General features: G+C 35.1%; 1 protein-coding gene across 8 annotated transcripts in view; it reads left to right on the top strand.

The window, feature by feature from the left end:
• Positions 1-16533, top strand: part of NOX4 (NADPH oxidase 4) — a 191954-nt gene that overhangs the window by 33435 nt on the left and 141986 nt on the right. For 6 of the 8 annotated variants that reach the window (XM_050755530.1, XM_050755535.1, XM_050755531.1 and 3 more), the window contains 2 exons: positions 13941-14051; positions 15677-15761. In XM_050755530.1, the coding sequence (XP_050611487.1) occupies positions 13941-14051; positions 15677-15761 (196 nt within the window). The remainder of the gene's footprint in view (positions 1-13940; positions 14052-15676; positions 15762-16533) is intronic. The other 2 variants (XM_050755538.1, XM_050755536.1) reach the window with 1 other exon arrangement.

Genomic DNA, 16533 nt, shown 5'->3' with positions numbered 1-16533 from the left:
TTTAAAAAAATAAACACATGAGATAACTGATGCTTATGAAGTTTATGGATTAATAATGATCAAACAAAACAATCTGTTTAGCTAATAGAATATTGCCCATGTAGTAACTAGATAAAATGTTTTCTTATAATCTTGCCATTTTAAAATGGGTCCATCTGCATTTCCCTCACTCCACTGCTTCTGAATGAGAATGTTTTGTACTCTGAAAGCCTATTAAAAAGAAGTTTTCTTCTTAGTTTAAAAAACTAACTATATTCAGGAACAAACATGTATGAGAAAGTGGGTTGTTGGTAAAATTTCCAGTTGGATTTTGCAGAATCGTAAAGAAGTTGATGCTAAAATAAACTCTATTTATCCCAAGGGGATACTTAAAGCCACTTTGAATTAAATTACTGTGGAATTTAATATAAACACAATAATCAAACACTTCCAGACATGCAATACATAGTTAGACAATGAAGATATATACAGATTTTCTTTAAAGCATTGAATCTCAAAGGAAATATGGATGATTTATTTGTATCTCTTAATTCCTGAACTTTTGTGACAGATTTTTTTCTGATATATTTAAAATTAACTATTGTTTAGCTACATTGAAACTACAAATACAATTGTCATATACAATCCTTTGAATTAAAGTGTTCTTATCATATGCAAATGCCAGATCAAAAGAGATAATTATTCTATTTCTCTGGAACCCTATATAAACAAGAAAAACCTGTCACTCTCAAATGATAATTATTTTACTGATTGAGATAGAAAATTATATTTAACCTTTTTTAGATAGTCCAGAGAGTATTATGTCTATTTGTCCACTTACTGGTGTATCCATTAAACTGTATCCCTAAGGTGTTCCAACTTAAGATGTAGAAATAGCCTAACTGGACATATTAATTACTTTTTATATCAGTCAATGAAAATTACTGCTTTCCTGAAAACACTATTTATTATCCTGTCTCCCTTTCAGGAACTGTATTTCATATGCTGACAATAAACACAGAGTTGACATTTTGCCAACAGTTAATTTAGAAATATCAAGTGCATGAACAAATTCAAGATAAGAAAAGCACCTGTCTTACACATATTCTTAGTTAGTGTCATTAAAATAGAGTTGTTTTGTGGCCTACTTCAGGAAATATAAACAGATGTGACCCCATCTCTTGTTATATTTTTGTACACTGTTCATCTAAAAAGTGTAGATAGTACCAGACAACAACAGATGACAAGCTAGCAAGAATATAATTCAAACTTGTTGCCAAAAAATATTGCATCAATACCAAAGGGGACTGATTCTTTGAAAATTACATTGTGTCATGTGATTGTAATTAACTTGTATGAAGCACAGCTGATCTGGGATGTAGAATTCAGTGGTAATCCAGAGAACAGTGTTCCTATTATTATTAATAGGAATTATTGCTATATGATAGGCATTAAATTAAACAATTTACATACATAATTATTTTTATTTGTTTATATTAGGCGGATAGAATCTGATTACTAATATTCCTCAGTTCCTATCCCAATTTGTTAATTTAGGCATGATCCTCCTTTATTTATTTTATACAAATTACTTATGATACAATGAATATCTGTACATACAACTAGAATTAGAACATTATGCATAATTTACATCTATATATTTGGTTATCTCATCATATGTCTATATTTTTCTTCTCTCTTCTGGCAAGAGATTACCACTATTGTGAATTTTGAGTTTCTCATTTCTTTGACATTGAAAAAATAGTTTTATTTTGCCTGTATATTTAATGTATTACTTGTTTTGATTGAGTTCCAACTTTTTATGTCTTGAGAAATCCAATGCCTATGCTAATATCCAAAAGATTAATATATTATGTTCTATTAAAAGTTTTGAATTTTGATTTTGATATTTAAGTTCTTAACTATTCAGGAATTAATGTTTTGGGGTGGTTTGAAACAAGGATGTTATGTGATTTTGTTTCTATATGATAACCAATTTTTTCCTTCATCAAATAGACTCTTTTCCCATTAATCTGACATGCCCTCTCTGTCACATATCATAGTTGATACATATATAGTTGTTTACGGGTCTTTGTTCCATTGGTCAGTTTATCTATACACAAGAAACACATTCTGAATTACTGTAACTTTATAGTAAGTTCTATTATGTGAAGGCCAAATTATGTCTCCTTTTCTTTTAGTGTTTCACTTTGTTTCTGCTGTTTTGCATTTCTGCATACATTTTAAAGTCAGCTTGCCAAGTTTTATGAAGAAAACCTATTTGAGTTCGATTGGAGTTACATTGAGTTTGTAAATCAATTTTGAGAGATTGGCATCTTTACAATATTAAATGTCCCTACATGAAACATGGTGTATTAGTTATCTACTTAGCCCTTCTCTTACATTCCTTTAGTTCCTTGTTTTTACATGTGTCTTGTGGTTTTGTTTTTTTTGGTTAAGTTTTTTACTAGACAGTTTACATTTTTTATTACTTTTATAAAATAAAATCTTTAAAATGTTCTAAAAAATATTTGTTGCTGTTATATATTAATGCAGTGAACTAGTTTTCTTTGATCCTTACCCTCCCTTGCTCCCTTTCTTCTTTTTTTAAAAATTCTTTCTTCCCAAAAGGAGCAGAATAAAACAAAAGTTTACTAAGGATTGCATTTATTGAATAGAAAATGTTTTAGAGGCATGTTACAAGTAGTTTGTGACTGAATTTCCTCACATAGTAGTATTATGTTCTTCTTGGCAGATGAGTAATGCAAACATTGGAAAATTCAAATAATTTTTTCATAACTTGAAAGAGATAATAGTGGGATTTTACTGGTCAATTTTACTTTAAGATCTATGACTTATAAGATGCTCTGTAATGAGGTTTTATTCCCCTCATTTCACTTTCTTCTGCTCCATAATGTTAATATTGGATTTAAATATTTTCTTCTCATTTTTTTTAAACTTTTATTTTAGGATCAGTAGTACATGTGCAGGTTTACTATAGGGATAAATTGTGTTTCATGGGGATTTAGTGTACAGATTATTTTTTTCATCCAAGTAATAAGCATAGTACCACATAGATAGTTTGTTGAATGTCTCGCTTCTCCCAACCTCCACCCTCAAGTAGACCCATGTCGGTTGTTCCATTCTTTACGTTCCTATCTACTCAATGTTTAGCTCTCAATTTGTAGGTGAGAACATGTGCTCGGTATTTGGTTTTCTGTTTTAGGATAATCACCTCCAGCCCCATTCATATTTCTTGCAAAGGACATGATCTTGTTTCTTTTTATGGCTGTGTAGTATTCCATGGTATACATATACCATATTTTCTTTATCCAGTCTGTCATTAATGAGCATTTAGGTTGATTCCATGTCTGCTCTTGTGAATAGTGCTGTGATGAATGTATGTGTGCATGTGTCTTTATGGTAGAATGATTTATATCCCTTTGGGCATATATTCAATCATGGGATTGCTGGATCAAATGAAAGTTTGGTTTTAAGTTTGTTGAAAAATTGCAAAACTATTTTCCACAGGGGCTGATCTAATTCACATTCCCATGAACAGCATGTAAGTGTTCCCTCTTCTCTGCAACCTTCCCAGAATCTGTTATTTTTTGACTTTTTAATTATAGCCATTCTGACTGGTGTGAGATGGTATTTCATTGTGGTTTTGATTTACATTTCTCTAGTAATTAGTGATGTTGAATATTGTTTTCATATGCTTGTTGGCCACATGTATGTCTTCTTTGGAAAAGTGTCCTTTTATGTTCTTAGCACACTTTTTAATGAGATTGTTTGTTTTTTTTTGCTTGTTAATTTGTTTAAGTTTCTTACAGAATCTGTGTACTAGGTCTTTGTCATACGCATGGATTTCAAATATTTTCATCCATTCTGTAGGTTGTCTGTTTATAGTTTCTTTTGTTGTGCAGAAGCTGCTTAGTTAATTAGATCTTATTTGTCCATCTTTGGTTTTGTTGTAATTGCTTTTGTTGTCTTCATCAGAAATCTTTGCCAAGGTCTATGTCCTGAATGGTATTTTTTCCTAGGTTATCCTCCAGGCTTTTTATAGTTTTAGGTTTTACATTTAAGTCTTTCATTCATCTCAAGTTAATTTTTATATTGCTTTACATTTAAGTCTTTCATTCATCTTGAGCTGATTTTTATATTGCTCTAAGAAAGGGGTCCAGATTAAATCTTTTGCAAATGGGTAGCCAGTTATCCTAGCACCATTTATATTGTTGCTAGGAGGATATAGTTGCAGTTATCCTAGCAACATTATTTCCTATTGATTGCTTTTGTTGATTTTGTCAAAGATCAGATGCTTGTAGGTACGCAGCTTTATTTCTGGGCACTCTATTCTGTTCCATTAGACTGTGTGTATGTGTACCAGCACTATGCTGCTTTGGTTACTGTAGTCTTGTAGTATAATTTGAAGGCAGGTAATGTGAGGCCTCCAGCTTTGTTCTTTTGCTTGGTATTGCTTTGGCTATTTGGGGTCTTTTTTGGTTCCATATGAATTTAAAATAGTTTTTTTCTAATTCTGTGATGACTGGCATTGGTAGTTTGATAGGAATGGTATTGAATCTGTAAATTGCTTCGGCCAGTATGGCCATTTTAACTATAATGATTCTTCCCATTTATGAACATGGAATGTTTTTTCATTTGTTTGTGTTATTTCTGATTTTGTTCAGCAGTGTTTATAATTCTCTTGAAGATGTCTTTTACTTACCTGGTTATTTGTATTTCTAGGTATTTTATTATTTTTGTGGATATTGTGAATGGGATTATGATCTTGATTTGGCCCTCAGCTTGAACATTGTTGGTGTATAGAAATGCTACTAATTTTTGTACCTTGATATTTTTAACTTTAAACTTTGTTGAAGTTGTTTATAAGATCTAGGAGCTTTGGGCAGAGATTATTAGATTTTCTAGCCATAGAATCATATCATCTGCAAACCGAGATCATTTGAATTCCTCTCTTCTTATTTGGATGTCTTTATATTTTTCTCTTAGTTGTCTGCTCTGTCTAGGGCTTCCTGTATTATGTTCAATAGGAGTGATGAGAGGAGAGAGGGCATCCTTGTCTTGTTTCCATTCTCAAGGGGAATGCTTACAGCTTTTCCCTTTTCAAAGTGATGTTGGCTGTGGGTTTGTCATAGATGGCTCTTATTATTTTGGGTTATGTTACTTCAATACCTAGTTTGTTGAGGGTTTTTAACATGCAGCAATGTTGAATTTTACTCAAAGTCTTCTCTGCATCTATTGAGATGATCATGTTTTTTTAATATTTAAGTTTATGTGATATATACCATTTATTGATTTGTGTATGTTGAAGCAATCTTTGTCTCAGGTATAAAGCCTACTTGATTGTGGTGAATTAACTTTTTGATTGCTGCTGGACTTGATTTATTAATATTTTGGGGGGATTTTTGCTTCTATTTTCATCAAGGATATTGGCCTGAAGTTTTCTTTTTTCATAGTATCTCTGCTAGGTTTTGGTACCAGAATGATCCTGGTTTTGGTACCAGAATGAGTTAGAGGAAAGTCTCCTCATGTTTTTGGAATAATTTCAGTAGGAATGGTACTATCTCTTCTTTATACATCTGGTAGAATTTGGCTATGAATCTATCTGGTCCTGGGTTTTCTCTGACTGGTAAGATTTTTATTATTGATTCAATTTTGGAACTTATTATTTCATCTGTTCAGGGTATCGATTTCTTCCTGGTTCAATTTTGGAGGGTTTATGTTTCTAGAAATTTCTTCATTTCTTTTAGGTTTCATAGTTTGTTTGCATAAAGATGCTCATAATAGTCTCTGAGTGTTTTTTGTACTTCTCTGAAGCCTGTGATAATGTTTCCTTTGTCATTTCTGATTGTGTTTATTTGGATCTTCTCTCTTTTTCTATATTAGTCTAGCTAGCAGTCTATCAGTCTTATTTATTCTTTCAAAAAATCAATTTTGCCATTTGCTGAACTTTTGTATGATTTTTCCTCCTTCAGTTTCATTCAGTTCAGCTCTGATTTTGGTTATTTTTTGTTCCCCTAGCTGTGGTGTTAGGTTGTTAATTTGAAGTCTTTCTAACTTTTTGATGTGGGTGCTTAGTGCTGTTAACTTCCTTTTCAACACTCCTTTAGCTGTGTCCCAGAGATTCTGGTATGTTGTATCTTTGTTCTTCTTAGTTTCAAAGAATTTCTTGATTTTTACCTTAATTTCATTGTTTACCCAAAAGTCATCCAGGAGCCGGTTATTTAATTTCCATGTAATTGTATGGTTTCAAGCAATCTTCTTAGTGTTGAGTTATATTTCTATTGCATTGTGGTCCAAGAATGTGGTTGGTATGATTTTAGGTTTTTAAATTTTGCTGAAAATTGTTTTATGGCTGAGCATGTGGTCAATTTTAGAGTATATGCAATGTGCAGATAAGAAGATTGTATATTCACTTGTTTGGGGGTAGATTGTCCTGTAGATATCTGTTAGGTCCATTTGGTCAAGTGTCAAGATCATGTCTTGAATATCTTTGTTAGTTTTCTGACTCAAGGCTATGCCTAATAATATTAGTGGGGTTTTGAAGTCTTCTGTTATTTTTGTGTGGTTATCTAAGTCTCTTCATAGGGCTCTAAGAACTTTTTTTATGAATCCGGGTGCTCCTGTGTTGAGTTCATATCTACTTAGAATAATTAGGTCTTCTTATTAAATTGAACCCTTTACCATTATGTAATGCCCTTTTTTGTCTTTTTTGTTCATTGTTGGTTTAAAGTATGTTTTGTCAGAAACTAGAGTAGCAACCCTTGCTTTTTTCTGTTTTCTGTTTACTTGGTAGATTTTTTTCCATCCTTTTACTTTGAACCTATGAATGTCATTGCATGTCAGATGGGTCTGTTGAAGACAGCATTCAGTTGGCTCTTGTGTCTTTTTCCAGCTTGCCACTCTGTCTTTTAATTAAGGCATTTAGCCTGTTTACATTCAAGGTTATTACTGATATATGTGAATTTGTTCCTATCATCATGTTGTTAGCTGGTTATTATGCAGACTTTATTGTGTAGTTGCTTTATAGTGTCAATGGTCCACGTACTTAAGTTTGTTTTGTTGTGGCTGGTAATGGTCTTTTGTCTTTATATTTAGCACTCCCTTCAGGATCTCTTATAAGGCAGGTCTTGTCGTTAGGAATTTCCTTAGCTATTGCTTGCCTGAAAAGTATCTTATTTCTCCTTTGTTTATGAAGTTTAGTTTGGCTGGATGTGAAATTCTTGGTTGGGATTTTTTTCCTTAAGAATACTGAATATAGGCCCCCAATTTTGACTGTCTTGTATGGTTTCTGTTCAAAGGTCCACTTTAGCCTGAAAGTATTCCCTTTGTTGTTTGATTTGCCCCTTCTCTCTAGCTGCCTTTAACAGTTTTTCTTTCATTTTGATCTTGGAGAATCTGATGACTGTGTTTTGGGGATGGTCATCTTGTATAGGATCTCACAGGGGTTCTCTGCATTTTCTGAATTTAGTGATAGCCTGTCTAGCAGAGTTGGGGAAATTTTCATGAATTATATCCTCAGACATGTTTTCCAATTTGCTTACTCTCAGGGATGCCAGTTAGTAGATTTGGCCCTTTTACTTAATCCTATATTTCCTGGATGTTTCATTCATTCTTTTTTCTTTATTTTTGTCTGAGTTAATTTGGTGAACTGACCTTCAAACTCTAACATTCTTTCCACAGCTTTGTGTATTCTGCTGTTAATACTTGTGATTGTATTATGAAATTCTAGTATTGAGTTTTTTAGCTCTATCAGATCAGTTTGGTTCTTACTTAAAATGGTCATTTCATCTTTCAGTTCCTGCATCATTTTACTGTATTTCTTAGTTTCCTTCGATTTGGTTTCAATTTTCTCCTGAATCTCTATGATGTTTGTTTCTATCTATATTCCGAATTATATTTCTGTCATGTTAGCCATTTCAGCCTAGTTAAGAACTATCGCTTGGGACCTAATGTGGTCATTTGGAAGTAAGAAGACACTCTAGATTTTTGAGTTGCCAGATTCCTTCTCATCTATGTGGACTGATGTTCCTTTCGTCTTTGAAGTTACTGTTCTTTGGATGGAGTTTTTTACAATTTTATTTTCTTTGATGCCTTTGGAAGTTGTTGTGGTTTAAGGTAGGTTCAGTAGACTGACTTTATTTCTGGAAGGTTTTAGGGGGCCAAGGATCAGCTCAGCACTCCTGGACTGCATGGTTAACTCTGGGCAGCTGTACTAGGCCCCCAGCTTCGGTCTCTGGCCCTTTGAGGTTAGGAATCTGATTCACTGGGGGGCTCAGGTGTCCCAGTCTACTGGCCACAACTCTACAAAGCTGGTGCTGGCAGGGTTCACTCCTGTAGGTTTGGGTGGTGCACTGGTGGGAGTGAGCCTGAAGTGGTCCTGTGGATGCTCATGCTTATGGCAGTGGCAGGGTGGCTGGTGCAGGGCGGTGGCAGAGGCAGAGTTGCCAGTGTCCATGTATGCATTTGTGCTGTTGGTGGTAGTGTAACAGGGCACTCCTGTGTCAGCAAAGGGTTAGATAGTGAGCTCTGGATCATCTGTAGTGGCAGAGTGGGATGCATTCACACACATGTACTGGCTGGGTAAGGGAGGTGAGGTCTGCCCACATGGGGAGAGGGAGACTGTAGTGGGGCAAGGCTGCAGGTTGGCTAGTGTGCATTGTCAGGGGCTGGTCTACTGGAATTCTTCAACAAACAGGCACAGTCTTCCAGTGAAGGAGCTATGATGATAATCCCTGGGAAGCAACTTGGTTGGGCATCGTAGGCTGTGCTTCAAGCAGGAACATACAGCCAGGCTGTACCCAGGAGAGGCCAGCAGACAGGGGATGTGCAGTTTGAACTGGTCCCATCCCATTTGCAACACCACCGTGCTCTCCTTAGGTCAGACAGTCTCTCAAAGGCTGACATCACTTAGAAGGACATGGAGAGTCTTGGGGGATGGGCACCCTGGCCATGCTCCACTGCAACTGTTCCTGTGCCAAACCCTCTAGGCTCTGCATAGGCTGGAATCCTGTTTCTTCCACCTCTCTACCAACTCTCTCTGTCAGCTCAAGTGTCTGTAGGAGTCATAGGCTCTCTTGCTGCTGGGACTTTTGGAGGTTCCTGGTGAGGACAGACCACTCCTCACCTATTTAACTCACTCCTTCCCCCGGAGTTGCTGGGGTCCAGGAATGAGCCCCAGTGCTCAACAGCCCCCTACAGGGCTCCCAGCTTCCTCCCCAAGTTCAGCCCACTGTCTGTGTCCTCACTTCACCCACTCTCAATGCTTTCCTGCTGAAGATCTGCTCAGAGTTTGCTAGTCTTCTCCATATCCCTGTCTCTCAGTGTGAGATGTTCCTCCTGGCTGTATCTAGTCAGACATCTTGGGTCTCATCCTACTTTCTTTCAGACTAAGCCTTTAGTCTTTTCAAAATCTGTTAATAAAAATATTTGTGCATTTATATTTGTCAAAATATATGTATTTTAAATTATTATTTATTTCTATTCATCCGTTCATTTATTCACACAAGACTTCTTTTTGAAGCTTGCTTAGATTTACCTTCTTACACAATTTTAATTTTTAATTATTATAGTAATTGCATATATGTATAAAGTACACATGATATTTTGATACAAACTTGCAATGTGTAGTAAGAGTAGTTGGGATATCTATCACCTCAACCATTTATCATTTCTTTATTTTGGGAAAATTGTAATTCCACTCTTTTAGTTATTTTGGAATATACAGTAAATTATTGTTAACTGTAGTTGCCCTATTGTACTATCAGACAATAGATATTATTCCTTTTAATGGGTACTGAGTTCATGTACCCATTAACCATTGCCTCTTCATCTCCCCACTTCCCACTACTCTTCTCAGCCTATTCTCTGTCTCCATGAGTTCAATTTCTTTTTTTTTCAGCTCCCATACGTGTATTCACTCAGGATTTATTGATTGCCCAATTTGATGGATAGAGTTGCCTACAGATTCTGGGAGTAAGAATAATGTAACTAGGAATTTTCTTGAGGTGCCTGCTTTTTGATATATATATATATATATATATATGTGTGTGTGTGTGTGTGTGTGTGTGTGTATATATGTGTGTGTGTGTATATGTATGTGTGTGTGTGTGTGTGTATATATATATATATGATTTCATCTTCTTGATAACAGTGGGGAATTTTCAGTGACCACTTCATAATATTTTCCATGATACTGCAAGCTGAGCAATTTAAAGTTATTGGTGGACATACAAGCTTTGTGAATAAAATAGCCACAAAGATTGTAAATATTTGAACTAACTTGAGAGTTGTAACCAAATAAAATGCTTATCAGAGCATGGTATCTGTGTTTAAAGATTCAGCTCAATTCAACAAACATTTACTGAATACTACCATTTTGTTAGGGCTGAGGATATATAGCTGTAAAAAAAATATAATGATGCTGCCTTTGAAAAACTTACTACCTGGGTGCAGGAAAAGAGTAGAAAGGAGGAGTAAGCCAGATCCTAGAGTTGAGAGGCAGTAATAAGGAGAAATGAGGTACCTTTGGGGTTTCTGCTTCTCCATGGAATGTCCTTGTGATAATATATAAGAATTAAGGTAATGCGTAGAAAGTCAGAGAAGTTTGAGGTCTTATAAGACACAAACACATAAATTCATATTATCAACTAAAGAGGAAATGGTGCTGGCTAGGACTATGGGGTAACTCGTGACTAAGTAATAAACAATGTAGTCATGCTTGATAGAAGATGAAACCCAAGACCTCTGTTTAACTAACATACTTTACTGGCAACTAAGGAAAAGGAGCCATTGGAGTAGGCTTTTCTCATGTCTCTCAATTTAGTATTTATCCTTCCATATCCTTCAGTACATTTTTTGCCTTAGTTTTAACCCTGAGATGAAAAGAGTCATAGAGTCCAGCATACAGAATTCCTTTTCAACTAGTTTGACTTTGGACAAGTTATGCAGCTTCTAAGATCCTTATACAAGTCATCTGTAAAAAAAAATGAGTATAATAGTTCTTACTTCAGAAGGTTTTTGAAAATATTTTCAATGATTCATTAAAAACACTTAGCCTAGCAACTGTTCTGTACTGGATGATAAAGAGATGGTAGACCTGTTTGTTGTACCTTACTATGTCAGCTTTCTATAGATGAGATCTTTATTGTTCTTGCTTTGTTTTTTATTTATGCCTAGACTATTTACTTTTGTATTTTTAATATAAAAATGGTATTTTTAAAGCTACATTTGGCCAGTAAGTTTGGAAATATGCAATTACATTTACTTGCTATAATTTAACGGTTGCCATTGTTTCATAACTTGTAAAGAGTACAGTTGGCTAAATAGCCTTAGGTAGTGGTGTTCAACCGAGGTGGCATATTAGAATCATCTGGAAAGCTTTCAAAAATGTCCATGTTCAGGCACTACCCAAAGTCATTGAATCAGGATTTCTTGTTGTGGACCTAATTATTATTATTTTGTAACAGCTCTTCATCTCTGACGTGGCAATAATAACATCTACTCAGCTTGTCAGGGTAGATCTGATGATTACATTAAAATATATTCAAAAGCAGTTGATAAACAGATAATTGAAATAAAAATGTAGGGTAATATTAAAACATTTTAGAAATACTTACCCTGGTCTTGAGGGGTTTAACATTTACTTACAGAAAAAGGTTAAAACATAAAAAATTCAAGGTAACATGTCACACACTAAATGGAAGTAACAGAATAATTATGCTGGGAATCCCATCCTAATAATACTGTGTAGGCAATCCTTAATGTATATGAGGCTGTGACCTTGTCTAGTACTTCTCAAATATTTATACCTCAGTTTCCTTTAATGATCAAAGAACAAGAACAATAACCTTATTGGAGCTGGAGAGGGTTACTAGGAGGGAAGTCTTATCTAGGATGGTTGTCTAAAACCACTTACCTCAAATGTTTGTTCATTCATCAAGTCATTCAACAAAATGTTTATTACCTAATATGTGACTTCTGGACATTTTCTTTTTAAAGGCAATTTAGCAACATGATAAAGTAGGGGTTAATAGTATAAATGCTGGAGTCAGAGTATCTGGGTTTGAATTTTGGCTCCACAACTTTCTGATTGTCTTATGTTGGGTAAATTCTTAACTTCATTATGACTCAATATTCCTTTTCTTTTAAGAAGAAAGATAATATTGTTAATTACTTCCTAGGGTTGCAGAAAGAGGTTTAATGTATTAATAAGCATAAATTGATCCAAACTATGTGTGGCTAATAATAAGAAATAGGTGTGCTTTTGCTAACATTTCTGCATTTTTATTCCATTATATTCTTCATTTGTTGTAGTATGAACGTAATGCTTTCAGTGTGAACATATGAAGATAATGCTTTAAGTTAGCTATCACCAAATGAAAATGGTGCTTAAAATAATGGATATATCCTCCTCCCAAGACATAGTCAAATATATGAATCTCAGTTTTTTCAAGGCACCATCTTATTTAAGATTGGTCATTTTTAGCAACATGGATTATCTAGAGGATGTTATGCTAAGTGAAATAAGCCACGCAGAGAAAGACAAATACTGTATGATCTCACTTACATTTTGAATCTAAAAGAGTTGAAATCATAGAAGTAGAGAGTAGAATGGTGGTTACCAGAGGGTGGGGATGGGAGTGGACAGAGTGTACAAAGTTTCGGTTAGAATAGGCCTGGTCATCGATTGCACAACATGGTGACTATAGTTAATAATAGTGTATTGTATTTTTCAAAATAGCTAAGAGTACATTTTAATTTTAATTTTTTTTTATTTTTTGAGACACGGTTTCGCCCCGTCACCCAGGCTGGACTCCAGTGGCATTAACATGACTCCCTGCAACCTCAAGCTCCTGGGCTCAAGCAATCCTCCTGCCCCAGTCTCCAGAGTAACTGGGTCTATGGGTGCATTACACCATGCCCGACTAAGAGTGGATTTTAAACATGCTCACCACATGGCATGCATCTGTCGTCCTAACTACTCATAAGACTGAGGCAAGAGGATAACTTGAACCTAGGAGGAAAGGGCTACAGTGAGCCCATATGGCACCACTGCGCTCAGCCTGGAAGAAAAAGTGAGACCCTGCCTCAAAAAAGTAAAATAAAATAAATAAATAAATAAATAAATAAATAAATTTATGACAAAGAAATGATAAGTGTTTTGGGGGATGTATATGTAAAATAGCTTGATTTGATCATTTCATGATATATACATGTATTAAAACATCATATTGTACCCATACATATATAATTATTATTTGTCAATTAAAAACAAAATAAAAATTTTTAAAAAGATTAGAAAGGAGATTAGAGACATAATCAGGGAAGTACAGAAAGCAATGAGTGCATGTATACCAGTGGGTTCTTGCCTAGTTTCTGGCCAGGAAAGAACTCTAGAAGAGTCGTGCTTACTATGTGACCAGAAAGATGAATAGAGTTAGTGATAAGCAGAGCTTGGAGAAAAGCTGTGGTGTGTAAATGGGTGGGTTGTGTGGAGACTGAGAGTGTTCCAGAGAGAGAGAACACACATGAAAAACTTGCTTGAAAACTGACGTTATCAGTGAACAAAGGGCCCAACACCACATGCATGTGGAGGTGTAGTATATACAGAAACTCTTAAGACTCTTAACAGCCAGAACAGTGGGTTAGGGGCAGAACAAGAAATGGAGTTTCTGTGGGAACAGTGTTTACAGGTGATTGTAACATTATCGTTAATGTGAGGAGTACTAAGTCTTAAGGCAGTGCAGAACAGAAAGAAAACAGTTGTTCATAGGGGGTTTTAGTGAGAGGAAAAGGGAAGACTATTCAAGGCTCTTGAAGGAGTTGGTATTTGGCATGATTCTTAAAAGAGCAATAGGGTAAGACCTGTAGCTTGCAGAGCCAGGTCAAGGCTTTACTATTGTACTTAACTGTGTGCTGACCTTGCCTTATTTGTTCAGCTAGGATTGTGTCTAAGCAGAGCCTCCGCATCTGTTCTTAACCTCAACTGCAGCCTTATCCTTTTACCCATGTGCCGAATACTCTTGGCTTTCCTCCGAGGATCACAGAAGGTAAGAAAAAACAGTCCTAGTTACAAATTCCAGCATAAAAATCAAGTGTAACAGTCGCATATTAGTTTGTTTAGTTTTCATAGTCTGACTTTTGGCTGGAGTGATTTCTTCTAAGATGATGGTAAAAGCCATGTCACCTGTCAAGTTGATCTGTGAATTATTCTGCAACACCAGATAAGGGCAGATGATAATAGTAATATTATTAACAGGTATTTCCAGCACTATGCTTAGTATTTCACATACACGCTGGCAAATACTTACAGGGATTCGGGAATCAGGTATTGTTAGTTTCATTTCACACACAAGAAACCTCAGGCATAGAGGCTTTGAGTAACTTCGAGACTAGTGAATGGCAGAGCTAGGGTCAATCCTAATTTGAGTTCTTTCCATTATGTCATGTCTCACTGAGATTCTGTATTTTCACTTAGCTAAATCTAGGTGAGCAAACTAGAGTCCTTTGGATTCTGAGCAATACACGAAATGATTGCTGGTGTTGGCAACAACTTATCTCTGCTTAACACACATAGTCATTCTGAAGTGTGTAATAGGCTTGAGAAACATGTCTTGATTAAATAGTGATGTCATTTGTTATATGTAGTGTTGTAAAATGAAGTATGTAAGAAAACAGGAAAACAGTTATTCTGCTAAAACTCAACAAAAATTCTTTTTTGTCTTTGTTTGTTTTTGTGTATATGTGTGACTGTGTGTGTATGCATCTTGATTCTTCTTCTGTAAGATTCACTAAGCAAGGCACCACTGGATAGATAATGATATTTTAAAAGGAGTTGTTAACTTGAGACCACTTTGATGTTCTATGAATTTAATATATGCAGATTTACTCTAGGAAAACTTCTCAACCCTTTCTACGTAATTACATTTAGAAACTCTTTCCTTTTAATGCAGTAATCTGTGAAAATAACTCTCTCTAAGTTGCCTACCATTTAAACTGCTAAGTTTTGATCCCTGTGGTTGGCTATTGGCTTGGCTTGGAGAAAGAGAAGATAAGTGGCAGGGAATGACAAGTTCCCACCTAAGTCCCTCAGTATTAAATAATTCTTAAAGATTTGCCCCGAGTGTGAAACAGTGATTCAAAGGTGCTTGACATTTTAATTTGTTATAAGATCAAGCAGGGATTTCAAACTATAGATGAGATTGCTTCATTTTGAAATAATCTTATTTTTTGACTACAAAAGTAAATCATATAGATTTCCAAACTTAAACATTCCAGAAATATGAAAAATGATCAGAGAAAGTTTACCCTCATTTTATTCTGCCAGAACAACCACTAATGAGAATTTGTGGAAAGTGCATGCAGATACACTAACATATAATACCATTAATGTTGATCAATATAAGATCACTGTGTAGTTTATGTTTTGTGACTTTTTTTTACCTAACAATGTGTCTTAAACATCTTTCCATATGAATTATATAGCCTTCTCACATTTATTTTTAATGGTTTAGGTTTTCCATTAACTGGATAGATCCTAATTTATCCCACCAATTTTTGATTAATAGGCTTCTGACATATTTTAAAAATTTTGACACAATGAACAATGCTATCCTGAAGAATTTTTATCACATTTGTTGCATTATTTTTACCATAATAAATGATTTTTGTTTAGGTTCCAAGCAGGAGAACCAGGAGATTGTTGGATAAAAGCAGAACATTCCATATTACCTGTGGTGTTACTATCTGTATTTTCTCAGGTGAGAAAGCCAAAGTTATTAAATAATTTGTTAGAATTACACATTTAAAATGTAAACATTCCAGACATATGCAGAATTATCAGAGAAAGTTTTCCCTAATCTTATTCTTCCGGAACAACCAGTGATGACAATTTGGGGTAACTGCCTGCAGATATATTAACATATAATGCCATTAATGTTGAACAATGTAAGATCGTAGCGTGGTTTGTGTTTTAAACCACAAGTCAAATTATACATGGAAAATGTGTGATTTTATTGTTCTGTACATTATCTACTGTCAGCAACTTAATATTTTCTTGTTAAATAGCTTAGCAGTTCTTTCCATGTTTTTAAAAAGGGCTGTCTATGGGTAACTACAGAAAATGGATGTGTGTTATGATTTTTACATTATGATATCAAAAAGCTGGCCCCCAAACTGAAAATGACTATTTCCTGAAAGTAAGTAATTTCACTTAGAAATACTGGAAGAAACAGACTAAACGTTTTCAGGTCTGAAAGTGATGATATGATATGAGTTTAAATGCATGAACCCTCTATTTTATTTATTTATTTTTTTTGAAACAGGGTCTGACACTGTTGCCCAGGCTGGAGTGCAGTGGTACAATCTTGGCTCACTGCAACCTCCACTTCCCAGGCTCAAACCATCCTCCCAACTCAGCCTCCCGAGTAGCTGGGACTACAGGCGTGTGCCACTACGTCTGGCTAATTTTTGTATTTTTTGTAGAGGCGGGCTTTCACCATGTTGCCCAGGCTGGTCTCGAACTTCTGAGCT

The sequence above is a fragment of the Macaca thibetana genome, chromosome 14 (assembly GCF_024542745.1).
Source record: "Macaca thibetana thibetana isolate TM-01 chromosome 14, ASM2454274v1, whole genome shotgun sequence".
Classification (NCBI taxonomy): Eukaryota; Metazoa; Chordata; class Mammalia; order Primates; family Cercopithecidae; genus Macaca; species Macaca thibetana.
The sequence above is the reverse complement of the archived record's forward strand: the minus strand, read 5'-3'. Positions and strand labels throughout refer to the sequence as shown.